At 39.4% G+C, this 13387-nt stretch overlaps 1 protein-coding gene across 1 annotated transcript; it reads left to right on the forward strand.

The window, feature by feature from the left end:
- Positions 1–13109, forward strand: CENPU (centromere protein U; the record flags this gene model as incomplete). Its single annotated transcript, XM_080632659.1, has 12 exons — positions 1–153; positions 421–489; positions 1478–1628; positions 4105–4207; positions 5052–5142; positions 6225–6297; positions 7330–7447; positions 7838–7916; positions 9008–9055; positions 10828–10889; positions 12119–12275; positions 12972–13109. 12 exons carry the CDS (start codon positions 1–3, stop codon positions 13107–13109), a joined length of 1242 nt encoding a protein of 413 aa, XP_080488785.1.
- Positions 13110–13387: the final 278 nt, after the last annotated feature.

A 13387-nucleotide genomic window follows, 5' to 3' on the forward strand; every position in this document is an offset into this window, starting at 1 on the left:
ATGTCCGCGGAGCCTCGCGCCGGCTGTGGCGGTTGTGCGGGGCTGGGCTCCCGCTGTGGCCGCCGACTGCTGTTTCCTGCTCCTGAGGCGGCGGGCCCGGTCGGGCGGGCTCTGGGCTGCTGGCAGTCGGCGATGGGGTCTGGTGGTCTCTGCGTGAGAGGATCGGCCCTAGGGAAGCAGAAGCGAAGGTGTAAACAGCGTTATGCGCTAGCGTGTTCATTAAACACGTCTTGTTGCTCGTTTAGACGTGCTACCCCGGGTGTCGTGCTGGCCTAAGGAAGGGAGCTCTACTTGTGAAGTGAGTTATGCATAATGCACTGCGTTAACAGAGATTTTCCGTTCTCTCTCAGGTATTGAGACAGCAGATTTGTATCGGGGACAGTTTTTCAGTAGCTCTATCCTCAGTTGTATATTTAGCAGCTTATACTGAACAGTGAAATGTTCTCAAGAAAGAAAATGAAGCGCAATCATTCCAGCAATAAGTTAAAGGTAAGTTTTCCTAGCTTGAGCAGAATTGAGACAGCAAATGTTTTGTTTCACAGTGCTCTTACAGCACCGGCTCTTGAGGTGGATGCACGGGTATTTGATACAGGGCTCTGCGTGGATGCTGGGAGCTGTGCACTGCAGTCCTTGCTCGTGCAGGTTTGGGGTGGGAGGGATTTCTTTTTTCCCTTTTTCCGGTTTTTTTTTCCTTTTTTGCCTTTTTTCATTTTTTTCCTTTAGGACTAATACATCATCAGGCAAAATAGGCCACTGACTTAAATGGGCGAAATTTTGAAAACAGTCATGTAAAATTAAAGAGAACAGCTTATAGAGGCAATAGTTGATAGGTCTGTATTTGGTACTGTAACTAAACTTGTGAGGCACTGCTAAGTGCTGGTAAAACTATAAGCTCAGGAAGTCAGTGTTTTCTGGTTATAATTCCCCATCCTTGCACACACCTGTTAGTGATGAAATTCCCTCACACTTTGGGTGCTAACGACACATTTACAACTATTTCATAAACTAGTGCCATTGTCTACCGTCTGCTTTTACGGAACTGCCTATGCAATCCCTGATTTATAAATGCCACTTTCTGTAGGAAGTTACACCACTGCTTTTCAGTTTTTTTAAATGAAAATAATTAAATCGGGAATTTATGTAATACAGAGATGAAAAAAGAAATATTTTAATGCCTGAAAAGAAAAAAGGCTGCAGATCATAGAAACTAGATGTTAGACTATGATAAGATTTCTAAGCTTATACACTTAGCTTTATAAAATAAAGTGCACACTACAGTATAGTATCAAGTGGTAGAATACATCAATTTTATACCATCACTTTTCCTAGAGGAAAGAAAACCTTATAGTCTGAGAAGAAACACACACTTCAAATACTTTATATCATGGCTCAGTAGTCAGTATGGTCCTGATTAAATGTATGTCTATTCAAACGTTGGAATTTATTGTCATATTTAATTTGTTTTACACTCAAAAAGCTGGATGAACTAGCTATTAATTTCCTACCCATCCAGGAACACAAACCCAACTCCCATCTTCGGAAATTACCTTCCCTTGAGGAACCAGATGTCTCAATGATACAGAAGGTGTCGCAAGTAAATCAGCTTGAGGAGCCTGATGATTCATTTGGTCAGTGTTAACTTGAATGTCATTTAATGTACAGTTTTCATGAACCAACCAGGTGGGCAAAATATTTTAATGCTTACCTAGGTAAAGGTATTGTTTCTTCGACGGAGCAAGTTATGGGCAGGAGAGACAGAGGAGGTTTTTGAGAGTGGTGTTCTTTTCTGTCATTTAAGAAGTAACAAGAATAATGTTGTAATATGTGCAAGTAAAGTCTATGGAAAAATACTCTCTTCAAGTTTAATAATCTGAACATTAGAATTTCCACAATGTAACATTGCAATTGTATAAGAATTTAAGTTTAAAAATGAAAGATCAGAATCTTAAATTATTTATCCCTGTGTGAAGTCCTCAGTTGTTAAATATAGATAGCTTTTATATTACAAGGCCAATTATAAAAATATTTTAAAAACTATGTAATTAGGAGTTGCAGAGAAAATGCTGAGAGCTTTCTCAGCTGTAATGGTTGTTACTTCAAGGAAATTCTGGACAATATATTGTCCAGAATACAATTCAGCATCCTCATAGCTAAATTGAGGAAGTGTGGTCTGGATGATCAGGTAGTGAGGTGGACTGCGAACCGGCTGAAGGAGAGAAGCCAGAGAGTTGTAGTCTATGGGGCGGAGTCCAGTTGGAGGCCTGTATCTAGTGGAGTGCCTCAAGGGTCAGTATTGGGACCAGTATTATTTAATATATTCATCAACGGTTTAGATGAGGGAATTGAGTGTACTGTCAGCAAGTTTGCTGATGACACTAAGCTGGGAGGAGTGGCTGACACACCAGAAGGCTGTGCTGCCATCCAGCGAGACCTGGACAGGCTGGAGAGTTGGGCAGGGAGAAACTTGATGAAATATAACAAGGGAAACTGTAGAGTCCTGCATCTGGGCAGGAACAACCCCAGGTTCCAGTATAGGTTGGGGAACGACCTGTTAGCAGTGTAGGGGAGAGGGACCTGGGGGTCCTAGTGGATGGCAGGATGACCATGAGCCAACACTGTGCCCTTGTGGCCAAGAAGGCCAATGGCATCCTGGGGTGTATTAGAAGGGGGGTGGTCAGTAGGTCAAGAGAGGTCCTCCTTCCCCTCTACTCTGCCCTGGTGAGACCGCATCTGGAATATTGTGTCCAGTTCTGGGCCCCTCAGTTCAAGAAGGACAGGGACCTGCTGGAGAGAGTCCAGCGCAGGGCAACTAAGATGATTAAGGGAGTGAAGCATCTCCCTTATGAGGAAAGGCTGAGGGAGCTGGGTCTCTATAGTTTGGAGAAGAGGAGACTGAGGGGGGACCTTATTAGTGTATATAAAGGGTGAGTGTCACGAGGATGGAGCCAGGCTCTTCTCAGTGGCAAACAATGATAGGACAAGGGGTAATGGGTATAAACTGGAACACAAGAGGTTCCACTTAAACTTGAGAAGAAACTTCTTCTCAGTGAGGGTGACGGAACACTGGAACAGGCTGCCCAGGGGGGTTGTGGAGTCTCCTTCTCTGGAGACATGCAAAACCCGCCTGGACACCTTCCTGTGTAACCTCATCTAGGTGTTCCTGCTCCGGCAGGGAGATTGGACTAGATGATCTTTTGAGGTCCCTTCCAATCTCTAGCATACTGTGTAATACACATGCAGCTACTAGAAACAGCACTGAAACTTAGCTACAGAAACCAGTATAGCAAAATGTTGTCATGAGAAAAGAGCTGGAAAATTAAATGCTGTTATTTTTCTCACTACTGTGTCATGTATTAGAACTATAAAAAGAATGCCCACTAACACTAATAATAGTATCATAGAATGGTTTGGTTTGGAAGAGACCTTAAAGATCATCTAGTTCCAACCCCCCTGCCATGAGCAGGGACACTTTCCAGTAGAACAGGTTGCTCAGCATAAGCTAACACTAAATTTCTGTGGCAGTGTTCTTGAAAAAAGACATTGTGCTATGGAAGACATAATAAAAACTTAAAGTGTTTCAACTTAAACAACATTAGAACTTAAAGAGGTTCTGACATATTTGGTATCTACCTTCAAGATTTCTACACTTACAAATGTTCTGTAGCAGCTGTAACTGCTGCCTTACACCATCAATAAAGCAGCCAAAAAGATCCGTATTAAAAACAAAAGGTAAAATTTAGAAAGTAGTTGTTTAAGTGTTTAGAAGATTGATGTGTGCCATAACAAAGAGAGACTTTTAAATAAACCGTGCAAAATACTTTGCTTGCTATATGCCATGCATACCTACTGAGCTTTCCTGCACCTTTGGTTTCGGGTTGTAAAGATAACAGCAGGTGGGTGAGTATAGAAACTGTGAAGCTTTTCACAATATATATATTTTTCCTAATCCTCAAAGAATGCTTTTAACCAAAGTTCCTTTGTATTATAATCAAACCATAAATATTCTAACTAAATGCTTAATAGCAGGCAGTACTAGCACGTTTGTGCTCTTTGCCTGGACAGATAGGAACAGTTTTCACACAGCTCATTTTCTGTTTTCTATAGATCACCCTTTGCACAGTACTGCTCTGGATGCTTATGGAGAGGAACATTCACAAAGCGAGTCACTTGGCCGGGTTTCAGAACCACAAAGGAAAAATACAGGAAGGTCTGGTGAAAAAAAATCATTGCTAGCATTCAATTTAATCTTTTGATTTTCAGATTAAATGGGAAAAATGTTATGTTTGTCAGGTACTTTAACTTAAAATTTCCCAGATGAGAAACAAAACAGTAAGTAATGTTGGGGAATGTAGAAAAGAAATGTGAGAATAAACTAGTCTGCCTTCTGTAAGCAGTACATTGATCTAAGTACTTTCTGTATTTGTTTTTTTTAGTATGAAAGGATTTTCAAATACCTGTGTGAGGCATTGATTAGTTCTCTAGATGCTGGTGTCTAAAGTTAAAAGGTAGAAAAAATTAAAAATAACTAGAAACCAGTTAAATTCTGTGCAACAAAGAAAATTATTTTTTAAATATTTTAATGCAAATTTTAGTGTATTTCTCACTTGTTAAATTAAATTTGGTTTAAATCTGAAATAGTTCTGATTTGAATAAAATAGCAAGACAATAACAGTGTTTGTATGGCAGGGGGAATGTGTATTTTTCTGTATTACCAACTCTGTCCCCCAAGGAACCCTTCTCCATTCCTGCTAAATTATCTTCACTAGTAATTTTGCTTCTGTTTTGAAGTTCCTGTTTAATACAACATGGCTATCCCAGTGCTCAGTTAGCAATGGGTTTCTAAGTTGTTGCGAGGGTTGCTGTTGAGGGATAAAGATTCTGCTCCCTATATATGCCATTTGCAACTTCTTGTGTAGTCTAGGGATCACAAACTAAATGACATAGTGCTACAAAATATTCCTCAGAACACAAGGCTTTGTTGTGCAAGTGGTTGAAGATTGTTCTTTCTCAGTGTATGGTGGATTTACGTGTGGATGTTTTTCTTTTCCTAGTAAAAAAACACCTCGCTCAAAAATGTCTGATGGTGATGTTCGGAAATTCAGTGCGGCTGATTCTGAGGATGAATCCCTTACGGACAATGTGGTACAGAAAAAGTTGCATGAGTATTATCAGTCAATTTAATTTTAGCTTGCTTCATGCCATGCCTGCATTGGAGGGCTGGGGCAAGAGGAAGACCTTTCATTCATTTCTTAGTACTGCCTTAGTACTTAATGATATCTGAAATAATTTATTCCTCAAGGTATTCCCATGAGAAAACCAAGTGAAATGCTTAAAGCTACAGTGATCATGTCAACAGGGAATATAATAGCCTGGTGTTCCTGGATCCAGTAGCCTGTTCTCTTGCTCATTTAGGAATATGTTCTTTTAAATAACTTTTTCACATCTGGAATAGATGTTCTTAAGGAATGGTGTACAAAAGGAATATAAATCCTTTGTACTTGTTCCGTATTGAAGTAAAACATATCTATGAGAGAATTTAATAGTGATAAAATTAATTTTGAATATATAGTAGAATGAAACAAAACCCACTCAGTTTTTGTGTTTTTTCCACACTCAGACCACAGTTTGTGTAAAATGTTTCTAAGCCCACTTAGTTTTCAGACACAAAGAGGAAATTAACTGTCTGCAGGCTTGAGAAAGTAGGCCTAAAAAAAAAAGTTATACAGTAGTTTGCTTTAAAGTTCTTTATGTATTGAAATTTCTTGGAATTGGAATTGTTGAAAAGTGTGTTCTAAAGTTCAGTGCAAGGTGTTAGTCTTTCATCAGTAGAAGTGCTGTTGGTGTCACAAAATAGTCTTAAGTAGAGAAAGGATTTGGACAGAATGTGGGTGAAAAGGAAAATGAGCAGGTGCTATTGATCAGAGAACTGTTCATACTGGGTGATGACTGTGCTGAACTGAGGGTCCCTATGCTCCTTAAGTTGTTTCTAGTCCTGCTGCATGGGCAGTGGCTGACATGTCAGCTGGCCAGTGTGGTCAGGCAGCTGCTGTACTTCAGCATGGTGGTCACTGTGCTGTGATTGTGGTGAAATAGGCCTAGGTAGATGTTACTGACCTTTCAGTCAGGAAATGCTTTCCTGCATTCTGCCTAACTGCCATGTCTCAGAATTTTAAGTGAGTAAACCTATGGGGTTTTTTGAAATTAATCTGCTTTTTCTATCACAGAAGTCTCAGAATACTACTCAATTCCAGGCAAAAAAGAAGCGGCCTTCAGAGGAGAAGACATCAGATCCTTCTGGTAAAGTAGACTTCAAAACACCTATATAGCTTTTTCTTATTCAAGATGAATGCTTTTCCATAACACAATGGTTATAGTTTCTGGCATGTAGCAACACACTGCTTCTAGAAATGGGAGAGTTTAGTTTCAGTTTTGGAACAGACATTCATTAGCAATGGTTAAATTGAGGGTCTGGTGTGCCACACAGATTCCCATGGTTTGCATCTCTGCAATTGCCTGGACTTACTCTCTTAGGGGTAAATCATAGGTGTGCATCATCACTCATATGCAGCTTGGCTCCCTTTGGAGTGAAGTCTGGCCCATGGATGTGAAACTGTAAGACACTTCAGTACATCCCTTAGTCTCAAAGCCTGGAGCACCAGCTGTGGGGCAGAACCTGGAGTGCCCCTGACTTTGTGTGTCAGCACAGCTGTTGGTATAAAGACCTTTGAGGTAGGGAACATCAAGAGTGGCATTTTTCAGCAGAGAGAAACTTTCTCAGGTGTCATCTTGCTTCCTTTGAACAGTATCCCATCACATTCAAGTACTAGATTTACATTTGGGAGTGTGTGAAGAAACACAGTTTAACTTTTTGTGGAATTAGTTAATAACACTATTGCAATGATTAAAAAACCCCAATTGTATATAGGGGTTTTTTTGAAGCATACATGGTATTAATACAAAATGTATACAAATATAACAACTCATGATTCTTTTGAGTAATGCAGGTTGATCAAAATCAGGCTTAGTTTTTACAGCACAAACAGCTGTATCTGTCTACCCTGTGTAGTTTATCAGTTGGTTTAATAACATGCTCCTGGACTTGCTTGAAATGCTGAAGAATAGAAAGTTCTTTATGATTGATCATCCAAATCTGAAGTATTTACAGATAAATGTATCATAGTTGTTCAGCCAAGGACAGATATATTCCTCTTATATTAAAATATTCCTAACTGTTAGATGGTTATTTTAATAGTGAGCACAATCACTTTTCCATTATATTATAATGTGTTCCTGAATCGTGGAATATTTGTCTTTATTCTGTGGTTTCAGTGGGTAGTCCATGTTCTGTACAGGTTTGGTGTCCCAAAGAGATGAAGAGATCTCTTAGAGATATTACAGAACTGGATGTTGTTCTGACTGAATTTGAGAAGATAACAGCAAATTACAGGTAAATATTCTGCTTTCCCATGGCTGAATACTCAAAGTGTTAAAAACAAATTACCTGCGTTTTGCTAAGGGGTTGTCCTTCAGGGGAAGTACTATTGCATGGTGACATGCTGATGGTATTTTAATGATTATTAGGTTTCTGTGATCCAAATATTTTTGTATGTGATCTTGAGGTGGTCTCTAGGGATTCGATATTTTTCCAAACATAAGAACAACACATTTCAGCTGATGTTTTTCAATATAGAAAATTAAGCTATTGCTAGTACATGAAAGATCTACAGTTGCCTGTGCTACTAGCTGCTTAAGTCTGGGTTTTATTCATTATTCCAAGGATGAGATTTCTCCTTTACTAAACCAAATGGTTTGTGTTTTGTCTCTCTGACTTCTCCAGACAAAGGACAGAATCAGACATTTGCAGAAAAGCTATCAATAGCTTCTGTGCTGCCTTCAAGGATGAAATCACTGATCTTGTAAGTGCATCACAAATAAAATCAATTTTGTAGTAGTGATTATAGAGATGTATATTACACTGGAATCAAAATGCTTATGGTTTTATATTGTCCTTTACATATTTATTTTATGATACTTCAAATGTTCTAATCTCTTGTCGGGATAAATACTGTGAATACAGTTTGTTGTGTGCAGGTTGTGATTTGCTGCCTCTGTGCTGGCTTCTATGGGAATTGCCTTTAGGCACAGCACTGCTCTCACTGATTCAATAGAATGCTTTGGGTTGGAAGGGACCTTAAAGATAATCCAGTTCCAACCCCTTTGCTATGGGCAGGGACACCTTCCACTAGATGAGGTTGCTCAAAGCCCCATCCAGCATGGCCTGTAAGTACATTGCAAAGTTGTCAGCTTTTGAGAATAGGGAAGCATCTAATAATCCTGTTTGACATGTATAAAGCATTATGTAGTAACACTGGAGAGCTGCATAATTTGACCGAGCAGTTCTGCCAAACACTGGGCTCACAGATCAGTTTTAAAAGGTTGATGATTTAATGGTTATATTATGTCTCAGTGACTCTTGTGTAGAGGCCTGACTACGGCCTCTAACAGGAAAAATTGCCCTTTATTAATTAACACTTTGAACCTAACTGTAAAAAGATTTTTAGCTTGGAGGACTAACATTTCTTCTCACTAATAAACATGAATAAATAAACTCAGAACTTTGTAGGAGTTACGAGAAGTATAATGAATAAGTACTAAAATTACCAAGTGATTCATTAAAATAAGCAAGACTAAAACTGCTAGATTTACACATTATATACAAAGTTATAGAAAAATTAAGCTAGGTAGTACTTCACTGATTGGTACAAGGAGTATTACTTGCACTGACTGGTGCAAGATGATTTATTTTGTGCATGAGTCCTCCTCTGGCATGAGGAGAGGAAAGAATTGATACACAACTGACATTTGTAATCTTAATTTGAAACAGTGCTGGGGTTTTTTAACCATCTTTTCATGTCATTTCAAAGTAGTTCTTGCAACTGTGTTTTTGGGAGGATAAAGATGAAATAAAGATCCATAGTCAGTCTGTAATTCTTCTTTTCCTCTGTAGATAGTGGAAGTCCAGGAATTAGAGAATGTGAAGAAAAAAAATGCCAAGGTAAATACATATCTATCACTAGATTGTACAGCATACAGAGATGGACACTGAAATTTTGAGAAGTTGACTAGAAGGAATAAAATAATTCACCAAAGCAGTGTACTGTACTACAGAATCAGTTGCACAAATAGAGGATATGGAACCTATCCTGGTTTCACCTGGGACAGAGTTATTTTCTTCCTAGTAGCTGGTGCAGTGCTGTGTTTTTTGGCTTTAGTCTGGGAACAACGCTGATAACGGACCAGTGTTTTAGTTGCTGCTCAGTAGCACTTGCTCTGATCAAGGACTTCTCAGTCTCATGCTCTGCCAGGGAGGAGGGGAAGCCAGGAGGAAGCAGAGACAGGACACCTCACCCTAACTAGCCAAAGGGGTATTCTGTACCACAGCGTGTCATTCCCAGTGTATAAACTGGGGGCAGTTATCTGGAAGGCCCAGATCACTGCTCAGGTCTGGCTGGGTATCGGTTGATGGGTAGTGACCAGTTGTGTTGTACATCACTTGGGTTTTTTGGGGGGAGGAGGAGGTTTATTCCTTCCTCTCTCTATTTCCTATTATATTTATTATTAATAACAAATTATTAAACTGTCCTTGCTCAACCCATGGGGTTTACTTTTTTTCCAATTCTCCTCCCCATCCCGCTGGGGCAGAGGGTGGAGTGAGCAAGTGGCTCAGGTGTGGTACTTAGTTCCTGCTGGGCTTAAACCATGACAGAACCACCAGAGGCTTTTTTGAAAAGATCTGAGTAAATACAATGGATTGGAAACTCCATGCATATACTGCTATACTGGTGTAAAAAGAGGTGTCTATGATTGTGAGTTATTCTTTTTCATGAATAGTTCATTAAATTAATGATGGTGAAGCCTCTGGAGAGCCAATTAAATATTGAGAGCTAACCTCCAAGAAATAGAGATGTTCAGAGGAAGGCAGTTCCTCTGTTCGTTCAGAGCGAGTAGGAACTGACTGAACATGTAACGGGGGAACAACGACATGAGGAGGAACTGGTGTCAGAGCAAAGAAAGGTTGCAGTGGTTTCATCAGGAGAGAGGTGACAGCCTTACCACAGCAGGTTGAGCACTGTCTGTTTGAGGTTTTCTGCCGAGATTAACAGCTTGTGCCAACTTTTCAGTGACAAAATAGTTTTTAACAAGTAAAGTCAACAAAAAGCTTATTCTGGGAGGTAGCAATTAATGTGCTAAAGTCTAGCTAGTTGGAGGTGATATGGTAAGCTACTGGGCATATAAAATGAAAACCTTAATATACATCTGGCATTCACAGCCACTCAGAGTTAACCTTATTTTGCCTCTTGTACATCTTTTTAAAATCAGATTTTTAGTTGCTAAATTTACATTTATGATTTGTTTTGGTTTAAGTTGGATGTTGTATTAACGAAAGCTTAACTATGCTTAGTTCCTTAGTTATGGCAGCCTTACATTCGTGTTAGTCTGCATTTTTACGACAGAAACAAACAAAACCTTGGTAGAGTTGGTTATCTTTGGGTTCAAAATGTCACAAACTCCTTTTGCATGCTTGTAGATCCAGTGTTCCTTAAGAGAAATTTTGGATGCAGATGCGAGTTTGATGTTTTAAAGAGCTTGGAACTGTTTAAAATACAAATGTAAAGTATGGCAGTGTATAAGGTTTGGTATCTGGGAACCTTCCGCACCCAGAATCAGAAGCATAAAACTTCAAAGGAAAAAAGTCAACAAAATTGGAGTTATTTGCCTGTGGAGTTACAGCACCATTTCAAAGATTTTTCTCACTGTTTGCTTCAGGTATTAACAGACGTGAGAAAGAAAAGGCAGCAACTGTTTCAACTTCAACAAGAGCAATTTGGGTATGTTTCTGAGGCCCAGGAATAGCCTGAAGAACTTAAGTCTGCTATTTTGTAACCCAGAAGTGAAAGTAATGGGTTTTTTGTTCTTTCATATTATTTTGATGAAACTCTACTCTTCGATTGCTTTGCTTTTGCAAAAGCTCAGGATAACCTGATACAACTCAGGATAGTCATTCCTACAAGTTCCCTTCGGTAACTGGTTACTGGGATGGTATTTCAGACCCTATATTCATAAGAAAAACACAAACATTACAATTTGAATCATAAATTTACAAAGGTAATACCAAGGGGTTTTTTGTTGGTTTTGAGCTGGGAGAATGTGTTTCACCTCTGCAATTTGGCAGGGATGCCTCTGGGTACATAGTTTGCTTCCATCTCATGTGGCCACACAATTCCACTTCTCTAACTCGGCATTAATCTTAGGTATCATCCAGATGTGCAACACTGAAGTTCTTTGGAAGAACCACTGGACTGCCACATAACCCGTTTGTTAGTTGTGGCAAGCTTTATACCAAAGCTGTCTGTAACACACATGCTGTAAGTCAACTCTGTGGGGAACCACGGCCTTGGATCCACAAAGGCAGATTAAAACCCCTTTTTCTATGGCCATGAGAGTCTTTGTTTTCTTTGGTGTACTATGGATAAACTTCACTCGAGGAACACATTAAAGGCATCCCTCAGGGTTTGAACCCCCTCACAGGCTGACACTGTCTTCGCATCTTTTATTTGTTGCCTTTTAATCATTTGATCATCTGAAGAAAGCTTTTTTGATGCAACACTTTTAAATGACTGCTGCTGTTTGTGGAGTGCAATTTTAATGGATTGAGCCTTCCCCTTTACTTAGGCAGAGGTGTATGTACTTGGGGGCTCCTGAGTATGCTTCAGCATAAGCACCCAACAAAACACCTCAGCCTGCAAGCAGGTGTGTGTGTGTAACACCAGGTGCTTAAGGAAGTTCACTTGAAAAAACCTCAAGTGCTTCAGAGAGAGTGGCTATATTGTCAGACTCAAAAATGAGATGTGGGAAAAAGGTTTGTGTCTTGTGTGGATTTGGACTCATGCTCTCATTTAAAGACTATGCTGGTTGTTCTAGTTAAACAGTATGTTACACTAACCTATGTGTTGTATTTTGATGAACCTTTCCCTGAAATCTTCAGAGGAAATATGTTCATAAATTACTCATGAAATAAATACGCAGATGTAATAATCAAAGCCTTGATCTTTTTCAGAGCTGAGCCACAACTGCTATGCCTACAGACAGAATATGCTGAGGTACAGGAAAGGCAATCTGCCTTGAGGCAAGCAACTGAATTACTTACTGATTTAAAGGAGCTACAGCAAGACTGTTTGGATTATAGAGAAGAAAATCCAACAGAAAAGGTGGTCGTAAGTACATATTCTGTGTATGTTCCTGAACTGTTCTGGATCAGCCCTCCTGCCCTTTTTTCTTTCCTAGACTGATGGGCATTTCTGTTAATGTTTAACTTACATTAAATAGCAGTATTTTGTTAATTGTCTCTGTGGGAGCAACTTGAGGATCACTGCTGCAACTGTACTGTGGTATCTCACGCAGGTTTTTTGGCCCCATGTTAGAAACGTAAGTATTTCAGAGGATTCTGCTACCTTGTTGTCTGCGTCCAGGAATTCAAAGGACACAGAAGCACAGCAGCTGTCCTCAGGTTTTAACATTCTTTATAGAAATCGAAGAACGATTAACAGTGAAAAACAAGTAATGAATTCCTTTTGTTGTTACTGATCAAAGGTGGGGAATGCTGTGGTGCTTACGTTTGTGTTCTGTAAGGTGTTTAATTATAAAGACAGTAACTTCTCATGTAGCCTTGGCACTCCTTCTCCTGTCACCATGGCTCATGACTTGGTGTGGTGGTTTCTGTTGACAGCGCTCAATGCCTGCCTGTGTAAGGGAGATCCTCCCGTTTCAGAAGCCTCTCTAATGTTGGCTGGTTTACACTTTCAAAAATCACCTTGCACCATTTCATATAGAGGAAAAATAAATAGAGATCTGTAAGCGATTTTTCCAAGAGTTAAAAAGATTGCCTTGTAATTTTATTTCCTTATCAACAGTATGGAACTTCCAGCCTCCCTGCTCTTCTGGTGGAGTCACGGAGAATTCTAGGAGCAGAAAAACACTTTCAGAATATTAATGTGAAACTGGAAGAGGCTCTGGCTGTACAAAGAGAGAAGTTATCAGAGAAACATTAAGTGTTTTTAATAGACTTTTTGACACTTGCAAGTAACAGTTATTACAATGGTCAGTGGTTAAAGCTTGTTTAATCATTGCTGCTCTGTGTTGCCTCAGTGTTTAAAAGAAATCAGTGACTTAACCAGAGGTTTTATCTTTCTATAGTTAAATAGTCTGTGTGAGAATGTACTCGGGATGGCAGTAAAATTAATGAAACAGGTATTCCAGTTAAAGTAGTAAAGTTCTTCTGTGCTCTGTGAACAATGCTGGGTTTTAATCTTGGGCTATTAAAGCTTTA

This window comes from Psittacula echo, assembly GCF_963264785.1.
Source record: "Psittacula echo genome assembly, chromosome: 1".
NCBI classification, from domain to species: domain Eukaryota; kingdom Metazoa; phylum Chordata; class Aves; order Psittaciformes; family Psittacidae; genus Psittacula; species Psittacula echo.